We start from the raw sequence: 21,065 nt of genomic DNA, 5'->3' as shown, positions 1-21,065 counted from the left end.
ACATTCTCTTTCAAAATTATGATTCAAATTAAAGTTATTTAAAAATAAATTTATGAAATGAAGAAAGGCTTGTTAGTGTTGAATCATCTGCTTAAGGATGTATGGATGTGTATTCATTGCTATGATCTTGTTTGTTTTATGGTGATTATTTCTTTTATTTTAGTCATTTAGTTTGTGATGTTGTTCCATTTTTTATTGTTGTTACTAATCTTTGTCTTTTGTTGGTAAAAAAAAAACATCCATCCTTCATCATTATTTCATTCTTCCATTCATCCATCCATCCATGCATCCAGTTAAACCACCTTAAGGCTCTTTATTCTCTTGCATTCCACTCATTGCTTTAGTGTGAAGCACCTTCTGCGTGAATAAACAGGAAACAAAACTGTACAAGTACTGTATGTAGATATGTGTATAATATATACATAAAAATATTTTTAGATTGGTACTACATTTGCCCCAGTCCAGTTTGGTTACGCAGGATAAAAAAGGTCCTGCCGCCAAATCATAAAGGACTTATCAAAACACAGGATGATCGGCAACCTTCAGCTAGAACACCAGTAGCTTACAACAGTCACTCACTTCTGTTTTTAGATTTACTTCAAGTTGTAATTAATGAGCATGCCAGCCAACTGGATATGTCTGTTTGGGTCATGTGATATACGGTAACTGCATACTAATGTATTAGCTGAAAATATATAAATAAATCACCTCACTGAAACATTCTTAACAGTAAGAATGTAAATCGTTAAAAACATATTAGAACATATTTGAAGGACAACAAAGTAGCATTTGTCATCAGCACAATCTAATAATGGTTTCAAAGTAAATAACTATAATATTCTTTCTATTATTAATAATATTAAATTATATATATACTATATATTATATACAGGTGCATCTAAAAATTATTTGAATATATTTGAAAAGTTCAGCTCAAAATGTGAAACTCATTATGTAGATGTATTAAACATCTATATATGATCTATTTTAAGGATTTTTATTTCTTTTATTGTTGATGATTATGGCTTACAGACAATGAAAATAAATGAAATGCAACATTTACTGATGATCAGTGATGGTTTGGAGAGCCAAGTCATCTGCTGGTGTTGGTCCACTGTGATATATCAAGTCCAAAATCAGTGCAGTGTCTATCAGAAGATTTTACAGCACTTCATGCTTCCCTCTGCTGACAACTTTTATGGAGATGCATATTTCATTTTCCAGCAGGACTGTCCAGCAGGCACACTGTCCACACTGCCAAAAGTACCAATTGGTCTTTAATAATATTATTATTTTCTGAGACACTGATACATGAGTTTAATATTTTGAACTGAATTACTGAAATAAAGTAACTTTTCAATGATATTCTATTTTTTTTAGATGCACCTGTATATTCCTCAATTAAATATACATTTGAGAGACAATCAATAACAAGAGTGTTGCTTTAATGGCCTTCTTCACTCTATTTCAGGATCTGTGTTGGGACCTGAGATGGTTGGAGGAGAGTTGCTGCCCATTTCTAAACTGCTCTTAGAGCACTTGTGTTTTCTAAATGTATTAGAATGTCTGAAGCTCTTTCCACAGTCTGAGCAGTAATACGGTTTCTCTCCAGTGTGAATGCGCTGGTGTGTACTGAGGTCACTCTGTGTAATAAAACACTTCTCACACTCTGAGCATCGATACGGTTTCTCTCCAGTGTGAATACACTGGTGTAGCTGGAGATTACTCAGTCGAATAAAACTCTTCCCACACTCTGAGCAGTGATATGGTTTCACTCCTGTGTGAACGAGCTGGTGTTGTTTGAGGTGACTCTGCTGAGTAAAACTCATCCCACAGTCTGAACACGGATAGGGTTTCTCTCCTGTGTGAATGCGTTGGTGTCGCTGGAGAGCACTCTGAACATTAAAACTCCTCCCACAGTCTGAACACTGATACGGTTTCTCTCCAGTGTGAATGCGCTGGTGCACTTTGAGAGTACTCTGAAAACTAAAACTCTTGCCACACTCTGAGCAGTGAAATGATTTCACTCCAGTGTGAATGAGCTGGTGTTTTTTGAGATAGCTCTGATGATTAAATCTCCTCCCACAGTCTGAGCAGCAATACAGCTTCTCTCCTTTGTGAATGAGCTGATGACTTTTTAGATTACTCTGAAGACTAAAACTCATCCCACAGTCTGAGCACAGATACGGTTTCTCTCCTGTGTGAATGCGATGGTGTCGTTGGAGATTACTCAGGCGATTAAAACTCATCCCACACTCCGAACATTGATGGGGTTTCTCTCCTGTGTGAGTGCGCTGGTGTAGCTGGAGAGAAATTGTTCGATTAAAACTCTTCCCACAGTCTGAGCAGAGATACGGTTTCTCTCTAGTGTGAATGAGCTGGTGTCGCTGGAGAGATCCCTGTTGAGTAAAACTCTTCCCACAGTCTAAGCACTGATACCGCTTCTCTCCTGTGTGAATTATTTGGTGATTTTTGAGATCATTTTGTGCGGTAAAACTCTTCTCAAAGTCTGAGCAGTGGTCAATTTCCTTCTCTGGACTTGGATTCATTTGCTTGTGAGATGTAGAAACCTCTTTCAGAAGTTTAACATTGATCTCCTGATTTGTTGTTTGCAGAGGTAAACTTCAGCCAGGTTGTAAAGTCCACACTGAGAGCTGGAGAAGACTTACAACATCTTCAGTTCTGAAATAAACAAATAAGAATAATTGTGAAATGCATGTTATTTAACTAATGAGAATGACTAAAACAACTGTATAGACAAAACTACTGGAACACTGAATATATAGGCATTTTAATACGCTAATACAAACATTAGTGAAAGAATGGGTCTCTCTCAGGAGCTCAGTGAACTCCAGCGTGGTACCGTGATCCAGTCCAGTCATCAAAATTACTTACTACTAAATGATCCACAGCCAACTGTCAATGATTTTATAACACAGTGGAAGCGAATGGGAACAACAGCAACTCACTCTGTCAGTGTAAAATAACAGAGCGAGGCTAAGGAGAACCCATCAGAGAGAGTCCATCGCTACAGACACATTGCCACATTAATCAAATTTGTTTTTTGCTCAGATCAGATTTGATCTTAATGGTTCACATTCACAAATATAACTGACCTCTATCTGTGTGTAATGTGAATGAATCTGTCAGATTTAAGCAACGCAGCTTGTAATGTGAACGTAGCCATATGAAAGTGACCCAAATCTGATTTGAAAAAAACTGGCACGTTCACACAGTCATGAAAAAATCAGATTGGAATCACTTCATCCTGGAAATGTGAACACACTAGCCTTAGTTCCAGTAAAATGAACTGGTAATGCTTTAGCTTTCTAAGAGATTCTGGACAATTTCATGATCCTAACTTGCGTGAACAGTTTGGGGGACAGCCTCTTACTGTTCCAACATGACCGTGCACCAGTATAAAAAAACAAGGTGTATAAAGACAGAATAAATTTAGCAGAAGCAATGCTGTTGTATTCTACTGTACAGTTTTTTTTATTACTATTACATCTGATTTTACACTATAACTTTTCATACTATTTATATCACAATATATTGTCAGCATATACTGTAAACATTGTATACTTCTGACACATCTGAATTTCTCCTCTGGGAATCAATAAAAGCAAACTTTACTTTATTTCATGAAGGTCATTGTCTTTTGTGCAGTTTATCTATATCCCCTTGAGACTATTTCAGGTGATTAAAATATATATAAGAATGTGTTTTATATATATATATATATATATATATATATATATATATATATATATATACATTATTATATGTACATTTTTATGTTTATTGCAGTAAAATATTTTTTAACATTGTATTTTTATTTTCTATATCTTATGTATATTAGGTGGGATACTGCCATGCTTTCTTTCAGTGTGCAGATTTCTATTTTTCCAATGCAGTGGGCGGGGCTGAACTGCTGTTTGATTGGCTCATAAATATATTAGAATAGTATATTCTGAAGTACAGCAGGTCTCAATTTGAGTTATGTAAAAAGAATATGCAATAATGAAGAAAACTCATGATGTCCATTGGAATGACCTCAGGGTCTGAAAGGAATATAGTGTCACTGCTATAAAAATAAAAAAAATAAACGGATAGCCAGTGCCTTTCTTTCGTTCTTTCTTTCTTATTTGCTAATTTAGTTACATATTTCTCAATAATGGACAGTTACCTTGTTTTAAAGCTTCATGAAGATTCAGAAAGTCGCTGATGAGATTAGAGTAGGAGTAGATGATCAGTATGTGGATGAAGCTGCTGCAGATTCTGATGTTGGTGTTTCTGTGAGTTTAGGACTAAATGTAGAGCAGCGTGTTGAAAAGACTTTCTACAGTCCGGCTGATCCTCTGTTCCACCACAGCTGTGGAACAAAACCTCCCCAAAAAGCCCCTCCAAAAAAGCTCCCAAAACTCCCAAAAAAACGACCCTCAACTGCGGACCCTTCTTTTTCTTCTTCTTCTTTCGAGTTCACAGCTGATGGTAGACCAACTGAACATTGGAGCATTGTCGCCACCTACTGAACTTGCAGTAAAACCACACTGGGGGTTCTGTATTGTACGTTCAGTGTTTTTTTCTGATTCTCTTTCCTGTAAAGCTACTTTGTGGTATCAGTTGTAAAAAGGGCTATACAAATACATTTTATTAGATATATCTGCCCATGAAATTTTATGCAGTTAAATTTAGTTTAAAATAAATTATTTAAAATAAAAGCTTGTAGTATGTATGGAATAAATTTATGTACATGGTAAGTTGGCTTGAGACACTGATATCTATTGGTCATTAAGGTTAATACATTAAGTTAATTATAAATATATAGCTCTTATATATATTTCTTTGAGTTTTTGACATCAAAAAAACGATGTTTTGACAGATATGATATGATGCCTTGTAGCTTTACAAGACTTTTATTTTGACAGCTATTTACCTAGCACTGGCTCTGGCAGTCTTGGGGCTTGTCCCTTTACCTCTGCGTTCAGACTACAGTCTGCTGGAGGAGCTGGATCAACTAATCTATTGGAGAAGGTATGGAAAAAACACACACAGACAAACAAAAATCAGTATCTAAACCAGCATGTAAACCAGCGTTTAAACAGCACTGTAGCAGCTTCACCGTTGATGGTCTTTTCATAGTTAGCTATGATTAACTGTCTCCCTACCTGACTCTATTTACGTGTAAAGGACCCTGATCAGCACATGCATAAATATGTACCCGGTTAAAATGTCCCGGTTTATTTTCATAGCTCCTATTTTATATTTTAAAACCGTAATATATGTTCTACTACATGTTCCAATATGTTCTATCACGGCTACAAAATGTCTAGATCAAGATCAGCTGTTTATCCAGAAAACACATAAGAACACACTATGCTGGTAGTTTAATTGGTTAACTAGCTCTTGATCTGCATAGGGTATACTTTTATCTGGATGATCAGCTGGATTGTTTGTTCTGCATGAATATGTTTAATTAAGCTAGTTTTTTGCATTTCTGAGAACTTCAGTCTCTTTCTCTTTCTGAGATAACGAGATTCTACTGTCAGTTTTTATCAGCCAATCAGCGGGAGCAAGGAACATCAGCAGTATAGTACAGTACAGCACTGTATATTATATGATAATACAGTACAATACTGTACAGTAGAGTGTATTATAGTATATTACAGTACAGTAGAGTGTATTATAGTATAGAATAGTGTGTTTTAGTGCAGTATAGTGTTTTACAGTAGGGTATAGTGTATTATAGTTTAGTGCAGTTTATTATAGTATAGAATAGTATAGTATAGAATAGTATAGTATAGTATAATATATTTTATTATTGGTCCATATATCCCAACGGGCTAAAGTGGTTTTGCATTTTACAATTGTTTTTCTTTTTTTCTTACCCAGCTCTCAGTGTGGACTTTATAACCTGGCTGAAGTTTATCTCTGCAAACAACAAATCAGGAGATCAATGTTAAACTGCTGAAGAAGTTAAATAAGACACAAGACATCCAGAGGAATCTTCAGTTAGCACAATAGTTCTCTACAGTTTTCAACATCTCACAGACAAATGAATCCAAGTCCAGAGAAGGAGAAAGCTTACCAATGTTCAGACTGTGGGAAAAGTTTTGCTACAAAACATGATCTCAAAGTGCACCGTCGCATTCACACAGGAGAGAAGCCGTATCAGTGCTCGGACTGTGGGATAAGTTTTAGTCATCAGAGTAATCTCAATGCACACCAGCGCATTCACACCGGAGAGAAACCGTATCACTGCGCAGAGTGTGGAAGGAGTTTTAATCGACAGAATCATCTCATACGACACCAGCGCATTCACACAGGGGAGAAACCGTACCAGTGTTCAGAGTGTGGGAAGAGTTTTAACCGATTGAATGTTCTCCAACTACACCAGTTCACTCACACAGGAGAGAAACCGTATTACTGCTCAGAGTGTGGGAACAGTTTTTCTCAGCATAGTGAATTTAAAGTACACCAGCGCGTTCACACTGGAGAGAAGCCATATCGCTGTGCAGAGTGTGGGAACAGTTTTAGTCGACTGGGAACTCTCCGAAATCACCAGCGTGTTCACACTGGAGAAAAACCGTATCAGTGCTTAGAGTGTGAGAAAAGTTTTGCCCAACAGTTTCATCTAAAACAACACCAGCGCATTCACACAGGAGAGAAACCATATTATTGCTTTGAGTGTGAGAAGAGCTTCAGATATTTAATCACATTAAGGACACACAAGTGCACTAAAAGCAGTTTAGAATTGGGCAGTAACCCTCCCCCAACCATCTCAGGTCCCAACACAGATCCTGAAGTAGTGTGAAGAAGACAGTTGAACAAATCCCTCATCAACAGTAACACTCTTATGATTGATTGTCTAACAAATTTAGGTTTTAACATGTAGTCTTGTTAGCTGTGTCTAATTGACGCAAGGATTAAGAGATGGTCTTGGGTGGTTGCAGTGGTATCGCAGTTAGTTGCTATGGTGTGGATAAGTGGACCCTAAATGGGTGCGACAGTATGACAAGGTAATTGCTAGGGCTGCACAGTATCGTTTGTGCACTGCCATCCCAAGTGCATTAGTCACATCGCAATGTAGGGCTCTATGACATTTGCAATGCGGTGAACATGGACACAATCACAAAATTGAGAATTAAAATAGATTGTAGGTATCAAGACAAAAATCCACTAAAGAAACAACAAAAATCAGCATGGAAATAAAAAAATCCAGAGCGGATTTCACTGAATTTAATGGGCAACAGCAAAGTCAAGCTACAACTTTTTAAATCCAAAAGGCAATTTAGCACCATTTTCATTTTTATGACATGTCTACCAATGGTAGATTATATTTGATTACTCCAGTCTTTGATCTATGGACTGCATTATTAGTATCATAACATGTTGGTTCACTGACATCTAGAGAAATGTGATGAAGAATTATTTTTAATATTGCAATTATATATGGCAGAACAATAAAACATAAAGGTGCATCTCAAAAATTAGAATATAATTGAAAAATTACTTCAGTTAAGTCATTTGAAAAATGTGAAACTTAGATGTTGTATAGATGTATCACACAAAGAGTGATCTATTTTAACCATTTATTTCTTTTATAATTGATGATTATGGCTTATAGCCAATGAAAACCCAAAAATCTGTGTCTTAGAAAAGTAGAATATTATGAAGCCCAAATGGTACTTTTGGCAGTGTGCCAAGTCCTGCTGGAAAATGAAATCCGCATCTCCATTACAGTTGTCAGCAGATGGAAGCATGAAGTGCTGTTTTCTCATGGGAAAACACTGGACTTTGAGATGATTGGGTGTTTTTGAAGTTGTATTGAAGTGTACCAGAAATGACAGAAACAAATATCAGAGGAATAATACAAACCTTAGAACAATATAATTTTATTTATTTTTTTGAATCATGTATTAGTCACTACTGAGAGTGACGTAACCATGTTGACAGATTCTGTCTAATGCTGTTTTATTTAGTCACCAGTCTAAAGTTCTAATATGCTTTAAAGACTAATCATAAAATAATGAATATATGTTCCTATAATGTAGGGAATGAGAGACAAATGTATTTGATCTTTCTGATTTACATAAGCATTTACATAAAGGCATCATTGCTTTGTAATAGTGTGTTCTGTATTCGTTTAGGAGAGTTCTCACTTTCTATGGGTTGTGAAGTTGTTAAAATGGCAGTGTATTTTACTTTAATATGTTTTGATTTATTTGTGTGTGAATCTGTAAATGTAATGTTTTCAAATAAATGTAATATCTTCAAGATTCATGTTTGTTTTTACTTTTGAGAGATTTTAACAGTCATTTACTAGGACTGGAAGTTTTTCCCACAGTTAGTTTTAGTGAGTTGAGGTAGTTGAAGCTACAGTATGTCAGTAGTGCTTCACTAATTTTAGAAGAAAACCCCTGGTATCGTTACAGAGGCAAAGTCTATAAAATAGATAGTTAGAGATATCTTATGTTTGTAGATACACTGAATGATCAATCTAACTAGTCAGAAAGCATCAGGTGTATGTTTATCTTTATCTAACGCTAACCGGCTACTTTAGCTTGTCTATCGCTAACCGAGAACTTTAGCTTGTCTATCGCTAACCGGCTACTTTAGCTCAGCTATCGCTAAACGGCTACTTTAGCTCAGCTAACGCTAACCAGCTACTTTAGCTTAGATCGTCTAACGCTAACCGACTACATTAGCTCAGCTTGTCTAACGCTAACCGGCAACTTTAGGTCAGCTATCGCTAACCGGCTACTTTAGCTCAGCTATCGCTAACCGGCTACTTTAGCTCAGCTAACGCTAACCGGCTACTTTAGCTCAGCTATCGCTAACCGACTACATTAGCTCAGCTATCGATAACCGGCTACTTTAGCTTAGCTAACGCTAATCGGCTACTTTAGCTCAGCTCGTCTAACGCTAACCGGCTATGTTAGCTCAGCTCGGCTAACGCTAACCGGCTACTTAAGCATAGCTAACGCTAACCAGCAACTTTAGCTAAGCTAATCTAACGCTGACTAACTTAGCTCAGCTTGTCTAATGCTAACCGGCTACGTTAGCACAGCTCGGTTAATGCTAACCAAAAAGCCAAATGCAGCCAAACAATTTAACCGGGGGGGTGGGGGTTTCCAGCTTTTATATTACATTATGTGTTGATCTCGTATTTGCACAAGATACTCAACTAGCTAGTGTAAAACAAAACTCTTTAATTGATTGTATGAGTAAATAATAAAACACTGCGATAATGGGAAGTTATGAATATACATTAATTAGCTAATGTAGCTACTTACTGTTTACTACTTTCCCTGGATTCTGCTTTTTACCAGGTTCCTTATTAGTGAAGGTGTCTTACTGAATCAGGTGTAAATGATAGTAATGTTATTAAATACGTGTCGTGGTGCTGAAATGTGTGTATACATGTCAGGTGTGGCTGCTCTAGGAATGTAAATTCTTCTGTAATAAGTTAAACATGATGAAATAATAATTGCTCACATTTTATTGTATTATTTATTATCACAGATAACAGCCACACTCCCCTGGACATCATCAGATGTAATTTCCAGAGGATGTGGAGGAATTCCTCTGTAGCAATAATTTTGTAATGTGCTTTGAAAATGATTAATAAAGTTAATTTAAAAAAGGAAAAGCAAACCACAGGCCAGGGTCTCTATTAAAACTCTATAGTGTCATTGATTGACTGAGGTAAGATAATATTGTTGTTACATTATATGTGTCAGTATTTTACCCATATTCTGTGCTTGTTTTAAATAAACTCTAAAAGAGATTCCATTGTCTCTTCTTTTCGTACAATACGCACTTTTCAAGTGTAAAGGTGCCTCATATATTCAGTCCATTGGAATTAAAGTCAGTTCGAAGTACTAAACTATTTGAATAGTGTAATTTCAGGCTGAAAAAGTGTATTATTCTTATGAAGAAATGGGGGAAAAGACTAACAAAAACATAACTTGCACCAAAACTAAATATTGACTTTATATCTCGGCATTTGCCATTTTAAAAAAACAATATCGGTTGATCACTATCTCTGACAACATGAAAAAGAAGACATGAATGTTTGGCTTTACACCATGTAGATCAGGCGTGGCCATCCTGAGGAAGATTAGGATTTTCACATTCAATTTAAACACTCAGTTAAAATCACTTTATTTTCTTTGTTTTTTTTCCAGCACAACAAAAGCATCTTTATTATAGCCTTCATCAGTGTCACAGTTTGTTTAAAAACAAATAAAATAACATCAAACTGTCTTCAAGGCCTTGTGTCTTTCTGGCACAGCTGAAAAAAATTACATATTAGAAATCAGGCATCCCTCAAGGACAATCAATACCAAGAGTGTTTTAGAGGGTGCAGTGTCCTCCCTCTTTACTTTACTTTCAGATCTGTTTGCGACATGGAATGGTTAAATAATGTTATTGTCTGTTTCTGAGGGCGTTTTCACACCAGCACTATTTGGTCTGGTTAAAACGGACTCTGGTTCGTTTGTACCCTTATTGCGGTTCTATTGAGCAGGAGTGAAAACAGAAATTGCACTCAGGTGGAGAACAAAACAACCAAACCTTAATAAACACTGGAGCGGCTCACTTGTGGTGAGAATGTGATCTGGTCCGACCCAGCTATCAAATATACTTTTTTTATTGAGCCAAACTGCTGATAAGGTGCTTTTAGGTTTTTGCCTGTGTAAAACCAAACCAAACCAAACAGAGAGAGAAACGCTCCAAGTAAACTAATTCATCAACTAATTTGGACCATAGAAATCAACTACAGGTGTGAAAACGCCCTGAGACTGCTCTTAGTGCATTTGTGTCTTCTATAGCTTAATCCCAGTGTGAATGCGCTGGTGGTGTTGGAGATTACTCAGTCGATTAAAGCTCTTCCCACACTCTGAGCAGTGATATGGTTTCACACCTGTGTGAATGCGCTGGTGTTTACTGAGGTGACTTTGCTGAGTAAAACTCCTGCCACAGTCTGAGCACTGATATGGCTTCTCTCCAGTGTGAATGCGCTGGTGTTGTTGGAGAATTCTCATTCTACTAAAACTCCTCCCACATTCTAAGCAGTGATATGGCTTCTCTCCGGTGTGAATGCGCTGGTGTTCTTGAAGATTATTCACTCGACCAAAACTCCTCCCACACTCTGCGCAGAGATACGGTTTGTCTCCTGTGTGAATGAGCTGGTGTTTTTGGAGATGACTCTGCTGAGTAAAACTCATCCCACACTCTGAGCACTGATACGGTTTCTCTCCGGTGTGAATGCGCTGGTGTCGCTGGAGAGAACTCTTTTGAGTAAAACTCATCCCACAGTCTGAGCAGTGATACGGCCTTTCACCTGTGTGAATGCGTTGGTGTTTTCTGAGATTATTTTGTGCAGTAAAAGTCTTCCCACAGTCCGGGCATTGATATGGTTTCTCTCCTGTGTGAATGCGTTGGTGTTTTCTTAGATCACTTTGTGTAGTAAATCCCTCTCCACAGTCTGAACAGTGGTGAGATTTCTTCTTGTCTGAACTTGGATTCATGTTTCTGTGAGATGTAACAAACAGCTTTAGTGGGGGGGTACTGAAGATTCCTCTGGATGCCTTGTGATTGGCAGGTAGCAAAGTCCTCATTAGGAACTGGAGAGAACTCAGAATTGGATGGATTTCATTCTGGAAGACAGAAAAAATATATGTGAAATGCAACAAAATCAGATCCTTTAACGGCGTAGAATTACTAAAGTAAGTTAATCTATGAGCACAAACCTACTGGGACACTCTAATTTGACTGTACAGCTCCTGTTCTCTATTCTAAATCCACAGTATAATATGGGGTTGATGCATCTTCTGCAGCTGGCTGCCACTGAAAATACTAGTGCATCTCAAAAAAATAAATACTATTGAAAAGTTACTTTATTTTAGTAATTCAGTTCAAAATATAAAACTCATATTATATAGATGTATTTCACACAGAGTGCTATATTTTAAGAGTTTATTTTTTTTTACTGTAGATAAAAAATAAAATAAAAAGTGACTCATACATTTAGAATATTATTTAAAACCAATTGGTACTTTTGGCAGTGTGGGCAGTGTGCCAAGTCCTCCGGGAAAATGAAATCCACATCTCCATAAAAGAAAAAAATATATATATATGTCGCTGATTGAAAAAAACTTCACACTAGACCTCAAGCAGCTTGGACTGTGTGACTCTCCACTCTTCCTCCAGACTCTGCTCCCTTGATTTCCAAATGAAATGCAACATTTACTGACGGTCAATGATGGTAAAGTAACTTTTATTAAATTATATTCTAATTCTTTTGAGATGCAGTAGTATATGTAGCAGAAACACTGTAGCTATACTATACTGTTTAGTGTTGCAGTACCTCTACTTCTTATTTTACACCAGATTGCACTCATTTTCCATACTGTTTGTTCTGTACTATATATATTCACTCATTTTTTAACCATATCATGTAAATATAAGTCAAATTTTGTCTTATAACTGTCTTTGTCTTGGAGTAGATCTCCATTCTAGCATTGCTGTTAAGACACAGAAAGCAGTCTGACAGCCAGTGTCTCGCTTTTTAATTTATATTTACTGGTTTTGTTGCATATTTCTTCAATGATGATTAATTATTAGAACTTAAAGGTGCACTGTTTAAATATTTTTAAATAGTTTAAAGTGAACAAGCTGTGTTTTTACTAAAACAATCTACAGAAACATATATTTCCACTACATATTAAAAATAAGTCTACATGTTAAATTGAAATTAATACAAAGCCATGCTTAGGGCTGTAACTGTTACCATATTATTGCCATACCATGGTAATGTAAAGCCTACCACAGTGTTCAGCACATTATCCACATCACCACAGTTATAATTTACTAACTAAATTGCTGCTCTAAGAGCTGATTGACTGAGCAATGTTAATTAACAATGAAGAAACTGAAGCACAGACAAAAAACTACATTGGAATAGTTTATTGTAAATATTAGTTTAAATAAATACTCATGAATACATTCAATATTGAAGCGATGCTACATTTTTATGATTTAATTCCATTTTTTGCTGTATTTGGACAAGGCAGTATGCCATATCTGCACTTAAAATGTATCCTTTTGGGGCGCTGAATTGTCCAGCGATCTATAGTGCTGCCACTATGATCGGGAGACAGCTGGTTCGAGTCCCTGTTATGCAGCTTGCCATTAGCTGCCAGGGCCCTCAGAGAGCACAACTGGCCTTGCTCTCTTTGGGTGGGTAGATGCTGCTCTTTCCCTTAATCACTCTTAGGGTGATGTCAATCAGCACAAGGCATCTGTGAGCTAATGTATCGGAACCCAGTCCTTGCTCTTTCTTCCGAGCGCGCTGGCTACTCGGCAATGCTGCATCAGCAGCAGTTTGAATAGAGGCGGTGGCTGACTTCACATGTATTGGAGACGGCATGTGCTAGTCTTCATCCCCCCACAGTGATAGGGGCCTTTTTAAGAAAAAAAAAAAAAAAGACCAATCTAAGATCACATTTTAGAATAAACCATATGGTTTTTCTCCAGTGTGAATGCGCTGGTGTTGTTGGAGAGTTATCAGTCTACTAAAACTCCTCCCACACTCTGAGCAGTGATATGGCTTCTCTCCAGTGTGAATGCGCTGGTGTTGTTGAAGAATAATCTGTCTACTAAAACTCCTCCCACATTCTAAGCAGTGATATGGTTTCTCTCCGGTGTGAATGCGCTGGTGTTCTTGGAAATTATTCAGTCGACTAAAACTTCTCCCACACTCTGCGCAGAGATACGGTTTGTCTCCTGTGTGAATGAGCTGGTGTTTTTGGAGATGACTCTGCTGAGTAAAACTCATCCCACACTCTGAGCACTGATACGGTTTCTCTCCGGTGTGAATGCGCTGGTGTCGCTGGAGAGAACTCTTTTGAGTAAAACTCATCCCACAGTCTGAGCAGTGATACGGCTTCTCGCCTGTGTGAATGCGTTGGTGTTTTTTGAGATCACTTTGTGTAGTAAAAGTCTTCCCACAGTCTGGGCATTGATATGGTTTCTCTCCTGTGTGAATGCGTTTGTGTTTTTTGTAATCACCTTTAATAGTAAAACTCTTCCCACAGTCTGAACAGTTGTGGATTTTCTTCTTTTCTGGACTTGGATTCATTTTTATGTGAGATTTTTCTATAACAAACAACTTTAGTAGGGGGGTACTAAAGATTCCTCTTTATGCCTGGTGCTTCGGTTAGTTACCAAAGTCCTCATTAGGAACTGGAGAAGACTTGTAATAGGATGGAATTCATTCTGGAAGACAAATAAAAAACATATGTTAAATGCAACAAAATCAGACCATTTAACTGCTTAGAATGACTAGAGTCTACCCTTTTCTATATCTACAGGCAGGCCAATCGAAAATACTCCACAAGGGCACGGACAACCCATCCAGGAGGTCCCAAAAGAACCCAGAACAAACTGCAAGTCTCATTTGCCCCAGTTAAATTCAGTGTTAAAGATTCAATAATAAGAAAGGGACTGGTTAAAATAGTCTCCATGAATTCCTTTAACCAATTTATCATGCATTCTTTATACCAGTACCGTATATAAGAACATTGTTGTGATTAATCTGATTAATCTAATTTTTTTATTGACAACACTAGCGTTTAGGTTTATTCACTATATTAACTAAAAACTATAACTATTTACAGTAACTTTCTGACATAACACGATAAATAAGCATAAACAGGTTCTGAAACCAGATAATACAGATTTTCTGTTGCTGATGAGATTAAAGTAGGAGAAGATGATCAGTATGTGGATAAAGCTGCTGCAGATTTTGATGTTGGTGTTTCTGTGAGTTTAGGACTAAATGTAGAGCAGCGAGTTAAATAGAGGAACTTCTCCATACCTTCTATAGTCCAGCTGATCCTCTGTTCCTCTAGAGCTGTGAAACAAACCCCCTAAAACCCCACAAAATCCTCAGCTGCAGACCCCTAACCTCTCCTACTGAAGAGCTCCGGAACAGTTTCGCTCTGGAACTGCAAACAGCTGTCAAAATAAAAGTCCTACAACGCCACAAGATTAACTCGTTTACCTGTGAGCTTTAACCATTAAAATTTTATATTATAATAGTTATTTATAAACTATGATTTATTATTATTATTCACTAAATTGAAGTTAATTAAAAACAGAGGATATGCTTTATTATTATTATTCACTAACCCCTTTAACCTTATTCAAAATCTAGAAAATAGTGATGAAAAATACAAAAAAAAAAAACAGTTAATATTTTAACATTTTAACAACCACAATTGTAGAGCATATTTAGCAAGTTTTATGGACCATTTGCATACTTAAAATGCAGACTAAGAAAATACAACTCAAACAACTATGCAATATTTATAGCCTATAGCCTTTATTAATAAGAAGTTAATAATTTATACTATAGTAAATTGAATGAGCTGAATGGTGGAAGTTAGTTCAATGAAGGAGTCTAGTCTTGCACTGCTAATAAAATTGCCACATTTTTAGGTCACATTTTATTCTGATTAAAAATAACACATTATCTTAAATCTCACTATTGACATAAACTAAACATTATCCTAAAGGGGTAGAATAATCACGTGATCTGATCAGGTGTAGATGTAAGAGACTTTATTACAGATGGCCGTACAGCATCATAGGGAGATGATTTAGGCAAAAAAATAATTTTTAGACAATTATTTTAGGGAGGAAGTAAGAGCTGTAATTCACCATTCAATAATTCACTTTGAACAGCTTATATAAAAAAAACGCAAATATAAATTACTCAAAAATAAGATTTTAACTTGACTCAACATTATTAAAAGGGATATAATATGACCAAAGACAACAGTGCAAAAAACAACAAAAATTATATACAACAAATTAAATTAAAAAGAAAAATGCATTGCATAAATAAGATTCAAATTAGGTGCAAAAATAAACTTTTCTGATAGCAAAAAGACACAGAATCCACTAATGCATTGAAACTGTCTTGAAGGAGTAACGAGCACATATATTTTACAGTCAACAGTCCTCAGCAGAATCACAGTCCCATGAAAAACAAACATTCTTCAAACAAAATTGTACAAGGTCTAAAAAGTGATTACATATCATTGATTACATACATTCAATCAATAATTAGACTTTTAAGGTTTTTAAGAGCATGCAAGGCCGTCTTTATAGGGCCAATAAACCCCCTGATTTTAGCTAACTCCACCATCAGCTGAAATTTAAAAAAGGCTAAAAAATGGGAGGGGTATATTGGGAGGGGAACTGGGTGATGTATGGGTTTAGAGGTGAGGCAGGAGGTAGAGCTGATTGGGTTGAGCAGTGTGCGTTGAGATGCAGATGGTTGGACGTCACCGGGGGGTGGTATTATTGATTGACTGATCTGTATATACAGGTCCTTCTCAAAAAATTAGCGAATTGTGATAAAGTTCATTATTTTCTGTAATGTACTGATAAACATTAGACTTTCATATATTTTAGATTCATTACACACAACTGAAATAGTTCAAGCCTTTTATTGTTTTATATTGATGATTTTGGCAAAAAAGTAAAGAAAAAACAAAAATCTAAAAAAATTTGCATATTTTATCCGACCAACAAAAGAAAAGTGTTTTAATACAAAAACAGTCAACCTTCAAATAATTATGTTCTATTACGCACTCAATACTTGGTCGGGAATCCATTTGCAGAAATGACCGCTTCAATGCGGCGTGGCATGGAGGCAATCAGCCTGAGGCACTGCTGAGGTGTTATGGAGGCCCAGGATGCTTCGATAGCGGCCTTAAGCTCATCCAGAGTGTTGGGTCTTGCGTCTCTCAACTTTCTCTTCACAATATCCCACAGATTCTCTATGGGGTTCAGGTCAGGAGAGTTGGCAGGCCAATTGAGCACAGTAATACCATGGTCAGTAAACCATTTACCAGTGGTTTTAGCACTGTGAGCTGGTGCCAGGTCGTGCTGAAAAATGAAATCTTCATCTCCATAAGGCTTTTTAGCAGATGGAAGCATGAAGTGCTCCAAAATCTCCTGATAGCTAGCTGCATCGACCCTGCCCTTGATAAAACACAGTGGACCAACACCAGCAGCTGACATGGCACCCCAGACCATCACTGACTGTGGGTACTTGACACTGGACTTCAGGCATTTTGGCATTTCCTTCTCCCCAGTCTTCCTCCAGACTCTGGCACCTTGATTTCGGAATGACATGCAAAATTTGCTTTCATCCGAAAAAAGTACTTTGGACCACTGAGCAACAGTCCAGCGCTACTTCTCTGTAGCCCAGGTCAGACGCTTCTGCTGCTGTTTCTGGTTCAAAAGTGGCTTGATCTGGGGAATGTGGCACCTGTAGCCCATTTCCTGCACACGCCTGTGCACGGTGGCTCTGGATGTTTCTACTCTAGACTCAGTCCACTGCTTCTGCAGGTCCCCCAAGGTCTGGAATCTGTGTCTTACCCTCTTGCTTGAGGGTGTCAATAATGGCCTTCTGGACAGCAGTCAGGTCGGCAGCCTTACCCATGATTGCGGTTTTGAGTAATGAACCAGGCTGGGAATTTTTAAAAGCCTCAGGAATCTTTTGCAGGTGTTTAGAGTTAATTCGTTGATTCAGATGATTAGGTTAATAGCTCGTTTAGAGAACTTTTTCATGATATGCTAGATTTGTGAGTTAGGAATTTTGGGTTTTCATGAGCTGTCTGCCAAAATCACCAGTATTAAAGCAATAAAAGACCTGAAATATTTTAGTTGGTGTGCATTTCATTATGAAAAAAAAAAGAATGAACTTTATCACAATATGCTAATTTTTTGGAGAAGGACCTGTAGCACAGTTAAACCTGTGTGGGTACTGCAGAGGCAGAAATGACCACAATAAAGGAAATAAGGAAATGTTATAAAAAAAATAAGCAAGACTGGTATGTTTCATTACTTCAGAGGAACACATTTCAGCTACTAATGAAAAAAATATGGTTCATGGTTTAATGGCTTTTTAAATACCACTTTCACCCTACTTCAGGATCATTGTTGGGGCCTTCAATGGTTGAATAGGTGGGGTTATTGGCTTTTTTAGTGACTGCACTCGTGCACTTGTGTTTCTTAAATGTATTTAAATGCCTGAAGATCTTCTCACAGTCTGAGCAGTAATACGGCTTCTCTCCTGTGTGAATGAGCTGGTGTTGTTGGAGATTCCCCAGCCTGTTAAAACTTGTCCCACACTCCACACAGTGATAGGGTTTCTCTCCTGTGTGAATGAGCTGGTGTTGTTGGAGATTATTCAGTCGATTGAAACTCATCCCACAGTCCAAACAGCAGAACGGCTTCTCTCCAGTGTGAGCGTCCTGGTGTCTTCTGAGAGAATTCAGTTGGTTAAAACTCCTCCCACATTCTGAGCAGAGATACGGCTTCTCTCCTGTGTGAATGCGCCAGTGTCTTTTAAGATTCTGCAGATGTTTAAAAATCTTCCCACAGTCTGAACAGCTGAGAGTTTTCTTCCTTGATGGACTTTCATTGGAATTCATTTGTTGTCTGTGAGATGTTGATTCATTGATCTTTGTGAAATCTCCTGCTTTGTGTTTTTGCAGAGATGAACTTCAGCCATGTAGAAAAGTACACACTAGGAGCTGGAGAAGACGAGGAACATCTTTAGTTCTGGAAGAAACAAAGAAAAATAACTAATGGGAAAACCATTAAAATACCATAAAGGCTTCTGAAACTGTGTCCCATTCTAAATCTATAGCCATTATAGTACAGAGTTGAAACTTCCTCTGGGTATTCAGGTAGCAGAAAAACTGCTGCTGTGCTGTATTATGATGTACAATATAATGATTCAAGATAGATTTTGAATATTTACTGTCACGTGTACAGTAAACACATTTCTACTCTGCTAATCATTGACTGACTCACAAGCTATTAGGAAAAAAGTAGAAATAGTAGAAGAACTATACAACAAATTTGATACTATAAAGATACTATAGACAAATATGAAATAGACAATAGGAAGAAGACTTGTAATAGTAATAAAACAAAATAACATGGCAGTAAATCCTTGTGTGCAGTTGTAAACTTTATTAAATACACTGCTATGACTGGTAAAAATAAATAAATGAAAAAATATATAAATTAATAAATAAAGTGCACTGTGGATTACTGTAACGCAGCAGTATAACAACAGCAATTATTTCATATATACTGAATATATAGAGAGAGAAATACTACAAGAAATTCAATTGTTTTAGCACATATATATATATATATACATACAATTGAATTTCTTGTAGTATTTCTCTATCCTGTCTCTCCTTTGAAGATGTATTTGCAATTTTTTGTTATGTATTTATCATCAGTGATCAATTATTGTGACCTTTTCAGATATTTTTTTAATATTTCAAAGTGTATGCAGCTGTTTATAATTGTGTCTATTTAATAAAACATGATAAATACTTTGTGTCATGAAAAATATTAAAATTAATAAATAATATTAAAATATATCACACACCAAAGGCAGTGGCTATACTGTACATATTGATATTGAAATGATATAGTATTGACTGAGACACTGAGAAAACTATTTCAGGTGACTCTTTCTCATGAAGATGCTGAGATTCAAATACCAAGAGTGTGCAGATCTGTCCTCAGAGATAATTGTGCTACTTAGAAGAATCTAAAGTATTAAACATATTCTGGTTTGTTTTACACTTTTTTTTACAGACTAGTTCTGCATGTGCTCCTGTAGAGCTTTTATATAGTCTTCAATATTAAATTTACAGTGTATAAAAATAAAAAAAGAAAACACACTGAATGAAAAGGTGTGTCCAAACTTTTGCCCGATACTGTATATTATATAAACATTAATAATAGCAAATAGCAATACTTAACAATAATTAATATTTATTATCTTTGTTCATGGTTAAAATGAGTTGGTGAAAGGTTAAATGACAATTAATGACACATTTTAGGTTGTAATTAAGGTTTATTGTTCTAAGTCATCAGTTCCGCTTATTTTAAAGCTTCAGAAAGAGCATAACTGGTGTTCTGATATTCTAGTCTTCTACTGCTGATGAGATTAAAGTAAGAGAAGATGATCAGTATGTGGATAAAGCTGCTGCAGATTCTGATGTTGGTGTTTCTGTGAGTTTAGAACTAAATGTAGAGCAGCGAGTTAAAGAGAGGAACTTCTCCATACCTTCTACAGTCCAGCTGATCCTCTGTTCCTTCAGAGCTGTGGAACAAACCCCCAAAAACCCTAAAACCTCCAAAAACCCCCAGCTGCAGATCCCAAACATCCACAACTGAAGAGCTTCCTTACGCTTCTTCTTCTTTAGGGTTTATTGCTGTGGGCAGATCATCTACATGTTCATTACAGCCACCTACTGAGCTGGAGAGTGCAGCAATACTTTAGCATACAGCATACAGCAACTACAGTCAAATCACCATACAGGTGCATTTCATAAAATTACTGTATTATCGAAAAATTACTTTATTTCAGTAATTCAGTTCAAAATGTGAAACTCATATATTAAATAGATGTATTACACACAAAGTGATCTATTTTTTTCTAGTTTATTTTTTTTATTGTTAAGAATTATGGCTTGCAGCCAATGAAATCTCATAATTCAGTCACAGAAAATTGTAATATCATATAAGACCAATTAGTACTTTTGGCAGTGTGGGCAGTGTGCCAAGTCCTGCTGGAAAATGAAATCCGCATCTCCATAAAAGCTGTCAGCAGAGGGAAGCATGAAGCACTGTAAAATTTTCCGGGACTTTGAACTTAACACACTGGACCAACACCAGCAGATGACATGACTCTCCAAACCATCACTGATTGTGGAAACTTCACACTAGACCTCAAGCAGCTTGAACTGTGAGTCTCTCCACTCTTCCTCCAGACTCTGCTCCCTTAATTTCTAAATGAAATGTAAAATTTACTGATGATCAGTGACGGTTTGGAGAGTCATCTGCTGGTGTTGGTCCACTGTGTTATATCAAGTCCAAAGTCCAAAGTGCTTTGTTTTTTTCCGAAAATCTTACAGCCATTTCAAGCTTCCCTCTGCTAACTTTTT

General features: G+C 36.7%; 2 protein-coding genes, 1 long non-coding RNA gene and 1 other non-coding gene across 4 annotated transcripts; 1 reads left to right on the top strand and 3 right to left on the bottom strand.

Moving 5' to 3' along the window:
- Window positions 1-288: 288 nt before the first annotated feature.
- LOC103035426 (zinc finger protein 665) lies at window positions 289-4,498 on the bottom strand. Its single transcript, XM_007248653.4, has 2 exons — window positions 4,190-4,498; window positions 289-2,682 (listed from the first exon to the last, which is right to left on the bottom strand). Exon 2 carries the CDS (start codon window positions 2,547-2,549, stop codon window positions 1,458-1,460), a length of 1,092 nt encoding a protein of 363 aa, XP_007248715.2. The 5' UTR covers window positions 2,550-2,682; window positions 4,190-4,498; the 3' UTR covers window positions 289-1,457.
- A 445-nt stretch (window positions 4,499-4,943) lies between these two features.
- Window positions 4,944-8,280, top strand: LOC103035940 (uncharacterized). Its single transcript, XR_007425356.1, has 2 exons — window positions 4,944-5,037; window positions 5,896-8,280. It is a non-coding gene; the product is annotated as an uncharacterized LOC103035940 (transcript).
- Window positions 8,281-10,154: 1,874 nt separating this feature from the next.
- On the bottom strand, window positions 10,155-15,027 carry LOC111192636 (zinc finger protein 239-like). The gene is made up of 3 exons (XM_049467241.1): window positions 14,888-15,027; window positions 14,080-14,286; window positions 10,155-11,666 (listed from the first exon to the last, which is right to left on the bottom strand). Exon 3 carries the CDS (start codon window positions 11,625-11,627, stop codon window positions 10,833-10,835), a length of 795 nt encoding a protein of 264 aa, XP_049323198.1. The 5' UTR covers window positions 11,628-11,666; window positions 14,080-14,286; window positions 14,888-15,027; the 3' UTR covers window positions 10,155-10,832.
- Window positions 15,028-15,372: 345 nt separating this feature from the next.
- On the bottom strand, window positions 15,373-20,353 carry LOC103043618 (uncharacterized). Its single transcript, XR_002650056.2, has 2 exons — window positions 20,186-20,353; window positions 15,373-18,651 (listed from the first exon to the last, which is right to left on the bottom strand). It is a non-coding gene; the product is annotated as an uncharacterized LOC103043618 (long non-coding RNA).
- Between the last annotated feature and the right edge of the window lie 712 nt (window positions 20,354-21,065).

Source organism: Astyanax mexicanus, chromosome 18 (genome assembly GCF_023375975.1).
Source record: "Astyanax mexicanus isolate ESR-SI-001 chromosome 18, AstMex3_surface, whole genome shotgun sequence".
NCBI classification, from domain to species: domain Eukaryota; kingdom Metazoa; phylum Chordata; class Actinopteri; order Characiformes; family Acestrorhamphidae; genus Astyanax; species Astyanax mexicanus.
The sequence above is the reverse complement of the archived record's forward strand: the minus strand, read 5'-3'. Positions and strand labels throughout refer to the sequence as shown.